The sequence below is a fragment of the Heloderma suspectum genome, chromosome 16, assembly GCF_057233095.1.
Source record: "Heloderma suspectum isolate Gila_16-S chromosome 16, 16-S_ref, whole genome shotgun sequence".
NCBI lineage: Eukaryota > Metazoa > Chordata > Lepidosauria > Squamata > Helodermatidae > Heloderma > Heloderma suspectum.
This window is the reverse complement of record NC_139473.1, coordinates 10974305-10990439: the sequence shown is the minus strand read 5'-3', so window position 1 is coordinate 10990439 and position 16135 is coordinate 10974305. Positions and strand designations below refer to the sequence as shown.

General features: G+C 43.6%; 1 protein-coding gene across 10 annotated transcripts in view; it reads right to left on the bottom strand.

Moving 5' to 3' along the window:
• Positions 1 to 410: 410 nt before the first annotated feature.
• Positions 411 to 16135, bottom strand: part of SGSM2 (small G protein signaling modulator 2) — a 146853-nt gene continuing 131128 nt past the window's right edge. For 7 of the 10 annotated variants that reach the window (XM_084822876.1, XM_084822875.1, XM_084822879.1 and 4 more), the window contains 8 exons: positions 15147 to 15323; positions 12481 to 12885; positions 10244 to 10368; positions 9087 to 9169; positions 5846 to 5955; positions 4791 to 4887; positions 2262 to 2429; positions 411 to 619 (listed from right to left, as the gene is read on the bottom strand). In XM_084822876.1, the coding sequence (XP_084679002.1) occupies positions 531 to 619; positions 2262 to 2429; positions 4791 to 4887; positions 5846 to 5955; positions 9087 to 9169; positions 10244 to 10368; positions 12481 to 12885; positions 15147 to 15323 (1254 nt within the window). In that variant the 3' untranslated portion in view covers positions 411 to 530. The remainder of the gene's footprint in view (positions 620 to 2261; positions 2430 to 4790; positions 4888 to 5845; positions 5956 to 9086; positions 9170 to 10243; positions 10369 to 12480; positions 12886 to 15146; positions 15324 to 16135) is intronic. The other 3 variants (XM_084822881.1, XM_084822878.1, XM_084822882.1) reach the window with 1 other exon arrangement.

Genomic DNA, 16135 nt, shown 5'->3' with positions numbered 1-16135 from the left:
CATAAGCAGATAGCTGGTGGAGTTTGTAATCAGCCCTACCCATTTAGAACATGAGATGCTCTTCCATTACCGACAGAAGGCAGAACGTCAGGAAGTCTCCCCTGCATTCAGACGCCGGGGATGTGGCGCAAAAATGGACCATGCAAAATTGCAGTGGAGGGGAGGGGCAAACGGGAACAATTTGCTCCCCACGCGCCCCACTTGTTGACTGGGAGGCAATCCGTAGAGACTAAGAAACGAAGCACACAAGAATTATTTCTGGCCTGAAATGCGGAGTCCAGAATGAGCGCTCTTTCTCTCTCACACACGCACAACAAACGCTCAAACCTCATCTGGTGGAAAACCGTCTTTGTCTTTTGTTGTGTGTTTAAAGTCTTAGAAATCTCTGGAGTATTTTCTACATTACATGGAAGATGCACTTAAAACATTGGTCGAAAATGCTTCCACGCCCACCCCTCTCCGCCCCCAGAAGGTCCAAGAAAGGCTTTGGCGGCGGCACTTTTTGCTCTTCGGTCCCAGGGCCGAGGCGCTCACTTATTCTCGATCAGCGTTTGCACTTTGCAGACTAAATCCCTTGCTATCTTCAGGATCTCCTGGGCATTGTGATGTTCCGCCATCTCTGTGCAAACGAATGAGAAAACCACAACAAGAATGGAGAAAGGTCATAAGATCCAGGGCAGTCGGACGTTTGTATGGCTCTGCGTATGCTGTGCTTAAAATTTTTCAAAGTGCACCCAGGAAAGCTAAATTTTGCTCTTCTATAGAATTCTGCATAATTATTCAGCTTCTGCTAGTTAAATGGGGGGAACAATGTGCTTTGCAGGGCACCAATGTTCCACCCCCAACCAATATTATTCCGTCCTGCCCCCTTTGGCTTCTAACATCCAACAGGCATTGCCTGCATACTTTGTAGCAGATCTTCACAACCACAATAAGGCCTAGAAACCTGAAAAGAAAATTTAAATGAAAGCCGAAGTTTGCAGGAAGCTGATTGCCACGTTCAGCACTTTTTACGAGCTCCTGTACAACCACAGTGTTTGCATAGCCCTGCCAATCTAGTTTGGCTATTTCTCGCTAGGCTTCTGCGCTGAGGTCTTTCCCGGCCTTGCTGTTTGACATCTGCATGGAAAGCTTAAGGAACTGGAGCTGTGCACTCTACAACTACATCAGGCAGAGTTACAAGCAATCTCCACAGAACGGTCTAACCGCCTCCTGGGAGAGGGAGGAGGCATGGAGACCCCAAGGAAAAGGCAGTCAAAAATAGCTCCCAAAGAGTGTGTTGGGGTTATCTGGGTGGCTCCCCTATTTCTCCACATACTCCTGCAATGTCTTTAGGAGCATTTTAGCACCAGGTGAAGACCTTTTTATTTTCCCAATATTTTAGAGACGTTTAGCTCTGCTGTTTTAGATCCATATTTTAAATCTCTGCATTGCTGCTAGGTGTTATTCTGGTTGTACTGTTATGTTGTGGTTTTAAGCTTTCATATTTTATCTTGTTTTATGCTGCACTTTGTGCCTTTAATTTTTATGAACTGCCCAGAGAGCTTCAGCTATTGGGCAGTATAGAAATATAAATATATATATATACACACACACACATACTGCCTTTCTTCCAGGAAGCCCAAGAATGTACATGGTGTCCTATCACCACCATTTTATTGTCACCACGACCCTCTGAGGTATATTGGGCTGACAGAAAGTGCCTCTGTGTGTCTGGCCCCACATCAGCAAGTGGGCTTTGTAGCTGAGTGGGGGTTTGAACTTTTGCAGGCCTACTTCAACCACTGTCCCTATGGTTTGGTTTGATGTATTCTCACCAAGGTAGTCAGCAGATCTAGTCTGTACCACTTTAGGGCTCCCATATAAAGAAAACCCAAGACACAGAAAACTAGCACGTCAAGGAGAATGCTAGACTACACCCTTTCCCCGGACATGCGAATTTTCTAGATGCACTGTGGTATTGTTTTTTTCCACAGGGAGGGTTCCATCATGGGAGCCTCCACCTATACTCTGCAGTGGTTCAACTTAGATGCAGGCTGACCATCTCAGCTTCAGGTGAGAGTAAATGGAAATGAAATCATCATTCCCTCTATTTCTGATGTTTAGTTGTGAGTGCCGATGTGTTTCAAATTCCTCCTTGCTTTAAAAAAAGGAGGAGGAAAGTTCGTTAGTTCACAGACTTCAACTGCAAACGAAAGGGGATGTTTAAGGCCCTTGAAAATGGAAATGAATAAAATCACATTGAACGTTGTCTGCCTTACCATTAAAAAACTTGATGATATCGGTGAAGTCCATGTTGTTATCACGGATAATCTCTCGGTAGGCCTCCACTAATGCTAAGGCAATGAAAAGGACAAAATGTTCTGAAGAGATGTGCTTTGCTGCCCAAATAACTTCCCACACTGTAAATACATCCTCGTACAACAATTCTGAATGGGAGGAATAAACATTACAAAAAGCATCCAATTACTCAAGCGCATCATTGTCAACAGTTTTCTTGAGGACATTTTTCCCCCCGTTGGGGCTAATAAAGATGTAAAATGACCCCTAGATTGAGTTCATAGCAACAACAGCTTGGTGACATGCAGGAGGTCCCCGGTCTCATCCCTGGTATTTTTGCTTAAAAAGGGCCTCAGGTGGCAGAAAAGACCCTGACATCTGCTGCTGGTCTGAGTAGCAAATGGGAACCATTTATCTATCTAGCTTGCTATCGTCTAATCTGGAAATAGATAATATTGTCAAGGAATAACTGGACAATAGCTCAGTTATGGAACACACGTTTCGCGTGCAAAAGATTCCAGGTTCAACCCTGGCATCTTTGTTGCCCTAAACAATTTGGGACCAGCTTACTTAGTTGACTGCCTTCCCTTATATATACCCAGTTGACCCCTGAGATCTTCTGAGGTGGGCTTACTGGTCATCCAGCAGCCAAAGGAATGTCACCAGGTAGTGGTTTGTAAGTGGGCCTTCTCAGTGGTGGTACCCACCCTTTGGAACACTCCCATGTGTGGTTCGAGAAGTAGAAACAGTGGCAAGTTTTAAACGCCTCTCGAAAGCACACCTGTTCACACAGGTTTTCCCTAACCAGTGAGGGACTCCGTTACCACCCTGTTTCATTGTTATGGTGTTGCAAAGTTTTAATGTTTTAAGCTATTTATATTTTTTTATCTTGTTTCTGTATTGATATATTGTATTTTAATGTGAACTGTTTGGGGATTTTAAGACAATTTTAAGCGGCATAAACGTATTATAAATCAAATAAAAATAAATCTCCAGGTAAGGCTGGGAAGATGCTTACCTGAGGCGGTGGAAAGCCGCTGCCAATCAGTGCAGACAATACTTCGTGAGATGGACTAGTGCTTTGTACAAGGCAGTTTCCTCTGATGGGCAGCAGCTCTCTAACATCTCAGGCAGAGAGAGATTTTCCCCATCACAGACGACCTGATCCTTTTCCAGCTGGAGGTGCCAGGATTGAACCTGAGACCTTCTGCATGCAAAGCAAGGGCTCTGTCACTCAACTATAGTCCCTCCTAGTTTTTTGTCTGGTCTGGCCTGAGCCCGAGTCCTGCCTGAGCACAGCTTACAAATATTCAGAAAACCAATGGTAAAAAAGCAATGGTGAGACTTCTTGCCCAGACAAACTGGAAGACTGGCTTTACATTTTAGGATTTCTATTTTGTATTTGTTGTAATTTTCTTCTGTAAAAGTAACACTTTAGGAGTTTGGAGGGAATTATTATTAGGGCTGCGACACGTCATCAAGTCAGTTTAATTAAAGCAATTTTACAAGTTTTCATCAATTAAAAACAGTTGTCTTGATTAATCAGGCCATGAATTTAAACAAACTAACTAAAAACTACAAAGAGCAAGCACCATCTTAGAAGAGGCATTCCTCCAGTACAAGACAAAAGGGAGAATGCCTCTTCTAAGATTCTTCTTCTCCTGTGACATGTTCATCCTCTAACGACAAAATAGGTGTGTGTGTTTTCCCTTCCAAACGACTGATTACATTTGCATGAGAAAAAAAACAATTAAGGAATTGACTACAACTCTCATGATTTTATTTATTTACAGTATATTAAAAAAAATTATCTTGCTTTCCCACCTCTCAAATGAAGGTTGGCAAAGCCTCTCAAAGAATGACAACAAAATAGCAATAAAAGAATCAAATTGACATAAGTTGCAATCCTATCTATATTTATGTGGGAGTAACTCCCACTGAACAATTTGGGAATTACTTTTGAGTAGACATGCATAAGATTGCACTGTTTGATTTCTTTTATCAGGTGACAGCCCTACATTTTCAGCTTTTCCAAGCAACTTTGAGTTGCCTAGACTGAAGCAGGGAATGACATGTGAAAATAAAGAATATGAACAGGGTTTGTTTAACCTGAAGATGCGAAGATTGAGGGGAGACATGATAGCTGTCTTGTATCATGGAGGGGTGTCACATTGAAGATGGAGCAAACCTGTTCTCTGTTGTTCCAGAGGATAGGACTAGAACCAGTGGGGGGAAATTGTAGAGAAACTGATTTTGGCTAAACATTAGGAGAAACTTCTAATGTCAAGAGCTGTTTGACAGAAGAACAGACTGCCGCGGGAGGTAGTGGGCTCTTTTTGCTGGGCGTATTTAAGCAGAGGTTGGATGGCCATTTGTCAGGGATGCCATTGCTGCATCCTGCATCTACAGATCCTGCACTGAGTAGGGAGTTAGACTAGATGATCTCTGGGGTCCCTCCCAACTCTAAAATGCTATGATTTTACCATCAATAGTAGGCTTAAAAATCTTACCTCTTTTAAAATCCAGCAGGAACCAGCGGTAACAGAAGTAGAAATGGGTGTAATCTCCATTCTGGTGCATCAGTTCAAAGAGCTCAGAATCCAGAATCTTTCAAATTTAAAAAAAAAAATGCACACAGTGAAGAAAGAAAGGGGAACCGTGCCTCCCAGTTTCTTTTGAAAGTGTGACAACATCAGACAAAGCAAATGAGCCCCAGCCCTGCTTTTCAATCAGTGGCTTGTATGGTCCTGTGATCTTAACGTCAATGATTCAGTTTGTCATCCACACCTACTACGGTGATTTCAGCAGAGGTTCCCGATCGGGACCAGACGGAATGCGCAAGCGACGGGGTAGCAATGACAGCGGCGAGGAGGAGGCCTCCAAAAAACCAGAGCCAGTACTGCGAGAAGATTAACAGCACGGCTGTTGTCCAAGTCCATTGGGCAAATGGGAAGTCTGTCCTGAGCTGCTTGTAGGTGATTGGAGGAGGGGGAAGTTCTAGTTTGGTCCTTAGATACCAGGTAAAGCTTCCGGCGGGTTTTAATTGTGGATGACTGTTGATTTATCATCGATTGAATGCCACTTTTTGTGGATTTGTGTATTGTATTTAAATGTGGCTTCATTCTTAGTTTTCTTGGGTCTATTTTATTTATTCATTTATTTATTTAATTTACGTCAGTGGAGGTTGGTGGTTCTGATTTCAGTGGGGCTGTAAATCCATTCTGGGTTCTAGTCAGAACCAGCCAGAACTCTAAAGGAGGTATCCAAGGTGATGAACGTAGTTTGGGGATAAGGTTCACAGCACCTTGGATAGCCTTGCTCTTGAAAGGAACCCAAGGCAGCGTACATATTCCTCCTCTCCATTTTATCCTCACAACAGCCCTGTGAGGTAGGCTAGGCCGAGAAGCAGTGATTGGCCCAAAGTCACCCAGCGAGTTTCACAGCCGCGTGGGACTTGAACCCACATCTCCCAAGACCCAGTGCTCTAACCACTACACCACACTGGTTGAACCTTGAACCTCAGAAGGGTGGGAAGAACTAAAACTCTCTAGATACAAGGACCCACCTGGATAAGCGACCTCATGTTTGCAAAATGTATGTCCATGGCGCCTCCGTTGGGGAAATTTTGGCTCATTCTCGTCATTAGATGGGTGAAGCAGCTATAAGCTAGCTGATCTGAAATCAATCCAAGATACAGGTTAGCTTATACAAAGTCATTAAAAAAAGGAGTTTACTAATCAGTCTTTTGACCAATGCACAGCACAATCCTGTACATGCTTACTCAGAATTAAGTCCTACTGTGATCAATGGCACTCAGTCCATGGTAAAATCATTTTGGGATAGTATCCAATGGTACTCCTACCTAAACTAGGCCCATTCACTTCAAAGGGTCTACTCTCTGTAAGTACCATTGAATAATGCCCAATGTTTGCAGCCTAAACCAGTTAATCAAACGGTTATATTAAAACCTGGGGGGGGGGGGGAGAAGCCTCAATAAAGGTGCTTTTTGAGATAATTTAATGATTCATTCTGCAAAAGCTACTAATAGTTAAAAGGAAAGGCCATGTATTTTTTTAAGGCAGTAATATTTAGTTAAGTAATTGGTGATACGAATTGAGTAAAAAAAAAACACACCTAAAAAGGTGCTGCCAAAACATGCTTTAAAATTTCGATATGATTTTTAATACAAGCACTTATAAATGCTGCAGACAGCAGCCGTCATCTTAGAAGAGGCATCCCCTCCCGAGAAGGGGGGAATGTTTCTTCTGAGATGGTGGCTGCTGCAGTGCTTGCGTGCATCATCTAAAAACAGAGGAGTTGTAATGGAATATAATGCAACATGTATGAACTGCAACAAAATGTTGCAGCGTCGAGCGCTTCACTTAACATAAGAAGAGCCCTGTTGGATCAGACCAAAGTCCTATCTAGTCCAGCAAACTGTTTCCCACAGTGGCCAACCAGATGCCCCTTGGGAAGTCCACAAGCAGAATGTGGCATTCAAGTGTAATGAAATACTGGCACATTATTAGTATATCAGTGGTTGCCAAGAAAAGCCTTTGATTTCCTTTAAAGGAACAAGGACATGCTAATGAGGAGTGAATTTAGAGAGTGTAAACAGACATGTTCTAATGGCTTACCAGCGCCTACAGCTGTGGCTGTTGTGCCTATTGCAGATGATTGATTGATTGATTGTATTTCTATACCTCCCAATAGCTGAAACTCTCTGGGCAGTTCACAAAACACTCGCAGGATGACAGAATTTGAGGACCACACCAACCACACAAAATACGACAAGACAATTTACTACTTGTAACACCAGCTGTGTATGTCATGCAAGGCCCCTGTAATAAATAGCATGTGGGGAAACCACCCAGGGTTCTCCAAGTACATAGAGGGGAACATCTTTGTAATATTAGGAATAAAAAACAGGGCGCCTCCCGGTAAGTCATTTTTTAAGAACAAAATCACTCTGTAAAAGACATCAGGTTTGGGGCTTTGCAGAAACTCCCCACAGACCACACACACACAACCTGCTAAGGAAGGAACTAGATGGGATTTTAAGACTGGAAACTTTGATTCCTTCAGGCCTTAATGAAGAACTGGATTTTCTTCCCTTCTAAAGTACACAGTTTTCTAGACACTCCCTAAGAGTGTGGTGCATGTCCAGAAATGAAAGACCTTGAGTTTAAACAGTGTAATTATGGATACATCTGAGAAGAGTTAACAGAATGTATATAAACTGCTGTTTGGTAATCGTGTCACCAGTCACAGGATTTAATCTTGGAGAGATCTCTGCAGGCTACATTAAAAAATTTTAAGCAAGTATACAGTGGCACAGTTGCAAAATGTATATGCAGTTTAATAACATATTTAAAATGTTTTGTTTACAAATGTAAACGAATGTGTTGTATTGTCCACTTTTTGTACAGCCCCTGAAGACGGCCCAGAAATATATGGTACAGGGCTGAAACGTGTCAGGCTACTCGGAGAAATAAAAACTTTATTTTTTACATGGGACGTTGTGCTTCCTTTTTGACATGCGATTTTGGATGTTTTCCAGGTTTGTCTGACTTTATAGGCATCGATAACCTTCTCCTCCATGAATTCATCTAACCCCTTTTTAAAGCCATCCAAATGAGTGGCCATCACTACATCCTGTGGAAGCGAATGCCAGTTTAACAAAGCGCTGAGTGAACAAGTCCTTCCTTTAATCTGTCCTGAATTTCAGCTTCATTGGTTGACCCTGAGTATTACATACCATGGATAATTTTATACACCTCTATCATGTCCCTCCTTCCTTGCCTTTTTTCTAAACCAAATAGCCCTGCACATTGTGAACTTTCTTTATAGGGGACTTGCTCTATTTCCCTGCTCATTTTGGTTGCCCTTTTCTGCACCTTTTCCAGTTCTACAAATAACCTTTTTGAGTGGGGGAACTGTAGATAGTATTTGAAGTAAGGACATTATGATATTGGCAGCTTTATTTTTGATCCCTTCCCTGATAATCTCCAAGATGGAATTTGCCATATTCAGTCACTGCATTCCATTCTCCATTCCCCCTCCCCTCCCGGTTCTGTATTTTCTCCTATAAGTCCACATTCCATATTCACTGGGCTGCCAATATGCTTCTGGTTGGAATTCAAGGTTCTGGTGTTGACATTTAAAGCCCTAAGCAGCTTGGGACCTCGATATTTGAGGGAGCGCCTCTCCCTATATATCCCTCCCGGGGACTGAGATCAGTTGGAGGGGCCCTCCTCTGCGTCCAACCCATGACAAACACTATGGTGGGATGTGGAAGAGGGCCTTCTCTGCTGTGGCACCCCGGTTGTGGAATGCCCTCCCCTTGGAGGACCAATTGGTGCAGATGTTGGTTTCATTTCAGCGCCAAGTTAAGACATGGCTTTTTATCAAAGCCTTTGAGGGCTAAATGTATTCCCTAGCACACTGTTTTAACTGTTTTATTGATTTAGATTTTTAATTGGTATTCGCGTGCTTAATGGTTTAATATGTTTTAGCTGATTAAATTATTTATTGTTTTAGACTGTTTAAATTGATTTTATCTGTACGCTGAGATCGCAGTGATATGGGGTGGGACACAAATGTTTTAAATAAATAAATAAAATAGGTCCCCCCCGCTAATATTTTTGCAGACACAGGGCATCCTTGGAGCCTGTGTCGATGGCGCCAATCTGACTATATAAGGAGAACTGAAACATTGGAGAATCGAAACCTCTATTAGTATACATGATATACAATAGATCTAGCACTGCGCGGAGGCCACAAAGAAGAGCCTGTGGATTTCCTACCCTTGTCGAGTATAACCATGAGAGGCGCCAGAAGGTCACACATTCCTTGGATGTAGCCAACATCTAAATGTTCCCAAACATAACTGCAATAGAAGGGGTGGGGAGGAAACAAAGTCACGCACCAGAAATATCTCTTAAATGAGCTGCATCTAATTAAAAGGGGGCAGGTGCCCCTCTAAACAATTCATTAAAAAATGACTTGTGTAAGTTAGCTATTTATTTCATTTATTCACAACATTTATATACCGCTCCACATCTAGACAGATTCTGGGACCGTGAACAATAAAAGATACAAAATAGGATAAAAGAATAAAACACCATGTTAAAGTTATTACTATTAAAAAAAACACCAATTCCAATAAAACTTTGGCCCGTGAGTGGAGGAAGGCTTCCTGAAATAGATGTTTTCAAGAGGCACTGCAAACAGCACAATGCTGGTGCCTGCTTGACTTCCACAGGCAAGGAGTTCCATATAAAGGGGGCCACCACACTAAAGGCTGTTCTCCGGATGGACTCCAGTTGGGCCGTAGGTCCATGTGGAACCACCAGCATTGCCCTCTGATGACCTCAGCAGGTTGGTAAGGCAGAAGGCTCTCTCAGGTATTCATAAAAAATGACTTGTAACTTCAGTTGAGCCAAAACGAATAGGATCAATATTTTCCATGCCATTCTTCGCCTTCTTACTCATTCTTTTTTTAAAAGAAAGACTGCACATGACACATCCTTTCCTTGAGAAAGAGCAATTGAGAGAGTTTGATACCAACAGAGGCAGAGTAAATATATATTTTTTACTCTCAGCCCAAACCACCTCACAGGGTTGTTGTTTCTGAGGATAAAATGGAGAGGAGGGGGATAATGTAAGTCGCCTTGGGTTCCTTGCAAGAGGAAAAAAGGCAGGATATAAATGCAATAAATAAATAATAAATATTTTAGCATACTTGGGAATGATGGCAATATTCCTGCACTGTTTAAAAGAAAGGAACATAAGCTAAAGCCTCAGATTCTATCTTGGAATCCCAGCCCAGCACATTCTACCAGGTTTCACCCCCTGCTCCAACAGGCGCCACCCTAGAAAACCTGCCAGCAAGTTTAGGTCCTGGCAGGCTTTTCCCTTGTCTGCCAGGACCTAAACTTGGCAACCTTTAGGTTTAACTTACCTGCACATAATATTTCTTAGCTTCTCCAGGTTCTCGGCCGTGAAATACCAGTAATTCCGATCACACCTCTGTACATCTTTATCAATTCTGTGCAAGTTTAAGGCAACTGTGTCCAACATTTCTATCTAGAAGATACAAATATAAGTCACAAACACGCTGATGAACAAAACAGACACTATCTGTCATATCTGAAGTTCAAGGGAAGGGCAGGATTTGACATATCTGGGGCTTTAAGAAATAGATTTCTGCATGTAAATGGGATAAAGGATACCGCTACATACATAATGGACAAAGAAAGCAGGCCTTTAGCATAAGCTGTTCACACCCATCTATCAAGGCCTTTTTCTGCATGCAATGAAGACTAGAAACTTGATTTTTTTCCCCCTGCAAAATGAGAACTTGAGGTTCCTTTGGGAAGCTACTCAGCTTCCGTGTGGAAGGTACTCAGTTCTAGGATTAATAGCATGACAGATGCTGATTTGTAGAACCATGCTGTAGGAAGAGAACAGAAGATGGACCCTGATGTGTGTGTGTGTGTGTATTTATGTACGTGTGTCTGTAGTGTGCGGGGTCAACTACACATCACTCCAGCAATTCCCACTCAGCTCTGAAGCATACTGGGTGACACTCTCTCACCCTAACCTACTTTGCAGAGTTGTCGTGAGGATAAAATGGCAGAAGAGACACTGTGTATGCCACCCTGAGCTCCTTGGAGGATAGAAATGTAATAAATAACAGTAAGCATATCGACAGTTTTTATTATGATGGTTGTATAGTGCCATTCTCCCACATACAAAGCACTTTACAGAGTAACATAAGCAATACGGTCCCTGCTCCAAGGAGCTTCCAATCTAAATTCTGGTGACGACAACGGAAGAAAGAGGTGAAAGATAAAAAGAGACTCACATTCCTGTCAAGTTTCTAAAATGTCATACAATGCAATTACAGCTTTGGATGTGGACTTTTTGTGAACGTTTACAACCGTGTCTATTACGGAGCTGCTGTTACGGTTCTTGTCTCTACATTTCTTTTAGGAACCACGTTTCACAAGGATGTGGTTATATGCATACAGCTAGTTCTTTTAATCTGGATATAGAGGAAGACAGGTGGTTAGAGAGCAAATTAGGTAGACCACCTCCTCCTGTACGAACACGCCCATTTACTGAGATCTTCACCTGAGGCCCTGTTCTGGGTAGCCCTGCCTCCCGTGTCCAGTTGAGTAAAGAGAGGCCTTCACTGTGGTAGCACCCTGATTCTAGAAATTCCTTAGACCTCAAGACGCATCCGCTTGGTGGCTACTGTACTTTTTATTTGGCACATTTATATCCCACATTTCTTTCATCACAGAACTCAAGGAGGGGTCAGTGGGATTCCTAGGTGGCTTCACATCCAGGCCTGCTTAAATGGAAGCTTCTTGTGTTTCCAGACCATGCTCTCGGCCCGTTATTATTTTCTAGGCAACACGTACAAAAATCTGCTCCAATCTTCTGGGCCTTTGGTTACTTATTTTTAGTCTGAGCTTACCAGTTTGTCAACTCTGCTTAAAAAATAAGGAGAGATGATTGGTTTTAATTTTTGTGAACCGCCCAGAGAACTTTGGCTATTGGGTGGTATAGAAATGAATGAATGCTTTCAGGGTGCAATCCTATGCATGTTTAGACAAAAAAAAGTCCTACAATTCGTAGCAGGCCCCAGCCAGCCCACCTGGCTGGAGGGAGTCATAGGACTTTTTTTCTGTCTACACACACATAGGATTGCACCCTTAAGTTTTGTAGATTTGTTCTTAGGTATAGGTACTGCATAAGCCACCTTGAAGACGTTCCGCTGGAAATGTAGGGTAGAAAAATTGGAAATAAAATACCAAAATCTTCTGATACGCTGACATTGTGTGCCAATCGTTTTATTTAAAAGATTTCTAGGATGCCTGTCAGAAAAATGATCAGAGCAGCATACAAAGAAAGATAATAAAATACCAATCACAGGCAACTTTTTTGTCAGGCAAAACTGTGCTACCTTTTTGATGTGAGGCGAGCCTCCCCGGGGAGGGAATTCCATAAATGGGGAGCCACAACCGAAAAGGCCTTCTGCCCAGCCTTTTATCAGTCAGCGGGATAATTTGGAGAAGAGCCTCAGAGGACGAATGCAGTATTTGGGCAGGGACACGCAGCGGGAGGCGATTAAGAACCTCCTACCTGTATCGGCACACACATGCAGAGTGTTCCTCAGCGATAACCTACCGTATAAGCCGCGGAACACACGGAAATGCTTTCCTCTGCAGACACTTTACAGCCCATCTGAGAACACGGCAGTTCCTCCATTTCTGATCCCCGCGGTTCCGAGCCCTTGCTTTGGGGAGCGCGATCTGGATCTGGCCTCTGCGGATCAACGCCGGCTTCCTCCTCAGTGCTATCCTCAAAGCAGATGCTCTGCCCGTCGTCAATGCTAGAGAGGATGCCCGACGTGACAGAGTAATTCCGGGAAGAAGGGAGCCCGGAATCAGGAGAATCGAACTCTACCGATGGTTGTTGCTCCAGTGCCACCACCACCGTGGGGGCGTCGATGCAAACCCCGGTCAAGGACGGGTCCTCCTGCGCCTTCAGCTCTCGCTCCACGGGGTCCATTTCATCGACAGATATAAACACCTGAAGGGCGACGTGTTTGGTGCGCAGGAAGAGAAAGAGAGGTGAAATGAGCACGCAGGAGGGCTGTGGGGCGATGGGGGGACAAATGCAGCAGCAGCAGCGTCAGACCGACCCTCTTGCCCCGGCTGCCTCTACGCTTCCGAGCGTGACTCGAGGTTCTGGTTTTAGCCTATCAAGCCCTACCTGGCTTGGGACCACAGTGCCTGACGGAGTCCTACTTGGCAGAGGACAGTCCTCTCTTTGAAGGCACCCTCTATTTAAAACCCTAGCCAGGTGGCCAAGTGTCCTACTTTGCAAAGGATAGTCCTCTGTTTGAAGGCACCCTCTATTTAAAACCCTATCCAGTCCAAATCCAATGTACAGATCAGGGCAGGGTGCCAGGTGTCCTACTTTGCAGAGGACAGTCCTCTATTTGAAGGCACCCTCTATTTAAAACCCTATCCAGTCCAAGTCCAACGTACAGATCAGGGCAGGGTGGCCAGGTGTCCTACTTTGTAGAGGATAATCCTCTATTTGAAGGCACCCTCTATTTAAAACCCTATCCAGTCCAAGTCCAATGTACAGATCAGGGCAGGGTGGCCAGGTGTCCTACTTTGTAGAGGATAGTCCTCTATTTGAAGGGCCATCCGGTCCATGTCCGATGTAACGCTCAAGACCTGGTGTCCTACTTTGCAGAGGACAGTCCTCCATTTCAAAGGTTAGCAGGGGACATTCCTGTCTTTGAAGGTGTCCTCTGTTTGGACTATCCAGTCCAAGCCTGGTTTAAAGATAAAGAAGCATCAGAAGGGAGAGTGGGGGCCTTGAAACTGCCCAGCTACAGTTAACACCTGGATAGCAGACTGGACAGCAGCCACATAGGTCACCTGGTCACAGTCTTCTCCACAATGGTGAAAAGTACTGTATTCCAAACCTGCATCAATACATGTATATGTACATGCACATGCAAATTTTATGCAAATCTGTGTCCTCTTGAGGCTACATTTCTTCTGGAGATGCCTGGCAGCTGGCCTATATAACTTTAGAAGTGGATTAGACAAATGCACAGAAGAGGAGAGGTCTATCAATGGCTGTTGGTCACAATAGCGAAATGGAATCTCTAATGTTCAGGGGCAATATCATTCCCTCTCTTTCCAATTCAAGTCTTCATGCGCTTGTGCGAAGGGTGCCAAATGGCACCGCCCAAGCACAAGAGGGAGATACCAGCAGACCCAGGTTAACGCCAAGCATTGCAAGAGAAACACTCCTCACTGCAACATTTCTTACAGGGCTCCTGTGAAGGTTTGAGGCCTACAGAGGTGAGGAAAAGACAAAGGTCAGGCCTAGGGTTTTTTGTTAGGAGGGGTATCTCTGAGAGGACTAGTTTCATTTCCCCAGTTAGGTTTCATTTTCCCCAGTTAGGTTTCATTTTCCTGAGTTAGGTTTCCTTTCTCCAGGTTTGAAATAGTACTTTCAGTTTTGGGGAAGGAGGGGATATAAAGGGAGAGATTGCCAGAGAGAGGCAGGCCAGAGCCTGAAGAGAGAGCAGGAAGAAGCAGCCTGGAGAAGTCTAAGTCCTGCATTGAGCAGGGGGTTGGACTCAATGGCCTTGTAGGCCCCTTCCAACCCTACCATTCTATGATTCTATGACTCTAAGTGCAGCTAGGGTAGAGGAATTTGCACTTTTGCAACCTTTATTTTCTCTTAATGCCTTTTGTATCACGCAGCTCTATTTGGTAAATACTTTTAGTTGTAATTTGCTTGTTTTAGTTTACAAGTAAACTGTTGTTTTAATTTACAAATAAACTGTTATGGTTAACACCCAGGTGTCTGGTATGCCTATCACCCCACGTCTACAGCCTAAACCCCACGCTATTGGGAAGGGGAAGTTTAAAAGAAGGAAGGTGGGACTCTTATGGATGCAAGAGATCCTTAAGGAGTTGCTCAGGGGGTCCAGGTCATAAGGGGGATCCTGACAGCTCCACTTTTCATTCCTTCTAGTAGCAAAGCCAAGTGGTGAATGGCAACAGGATTGTACCCAAAACAGCCTCGTGGAAACAAGAGGGAGGTATTAGCATGCTCAGGGGAACCCTGAGGTTTGCAGGATTACAACAACAACAACAACAACCCTTAAATTAATCCCATTGAGGACTGAATGAACATGCTTAGTAGCCATTCTGGGAAACAGGGATGTTTGACTAGATGATGGACATCTGACGTGATCCAACACGACTCTTCTGGTGTTCTTATGACAAGTGACCTGACCGAGTGGACCATCAACTTACATCATTGCTGATGGTGGAGTCCCTGTGGATCAGCCGCTGCACGTGACTGTCTATGCTGCTGCCAGAGGAAAACTTGGTGGCCGTTTGAGACTCTTTCTCCCGGAGCTTCACAATCATCTCACAGGCTTTCCACTCAGTCATAACCTTCTGATATTGGAGTGCGATTTTCTCATCCACCTTTACAAAGAAAGAAAGGAAAAGGAAAAGAAAGGAAAAAAGAAAAGATTGTCAGGAGGTGATCTCTGAAAAGACTCCAGGATAAACTCTGAGGATTCCAAGAGCTGATTGTAAGATCTTCCAGGTGGGGGCCTGTCCCCTTACATTTTGTATATTTTATAACTATATGTTATTTATTACAGCTGTCACTTTTATTTTACTGGCAACAGAGCTGCTAAGCTTTTAATGGCCAAAAGACAGACAGAAATTCTTCACGTGAAGCTTTTCCCTGTCTTGCTAGAAGATTTTTTCCCTTTTTGAAATACTTTAATATACTTAATGTAAGTAATAATATACACTCCCTTATAAAGAATTAAAGGCAAAAGAAGATGCAGTAAAGAAAGAAATATATCCTACTAGTCCTGGACACAGTGAAAGGGGTAAGAAATCATGTCAATGCGGGAATCATAGAATCCTAGAGTTGGAAGGGGTGCTGTGCCAGTGGACATCTTGCATCAGTTGAACTAGATGACCTTTGAGGTCCCTTCCAATTCTAGGATTCTATGAAACAAAGGAGCATTCAGCCAAATGATCCCATACCTGAAGTCTCGAGTAGTGCAGCCCAGTTACATTGCAGTGTGGTCTGACACACTGGAATAGATAGGCAAGCATCAGTTAAAAAATAATAATGCAGTCTGTAGCAGGACAGGTCATTTCCTAACCAGAAGCCCAAGGTCACCCTGTCCTTGTAGCATCCCACTGCTCCCATCCCTCTCTTGGGATAGAAAAAATTAGAGGAGTTCAGGGAAGCTGCAAATGTTCGAGTGATCGTC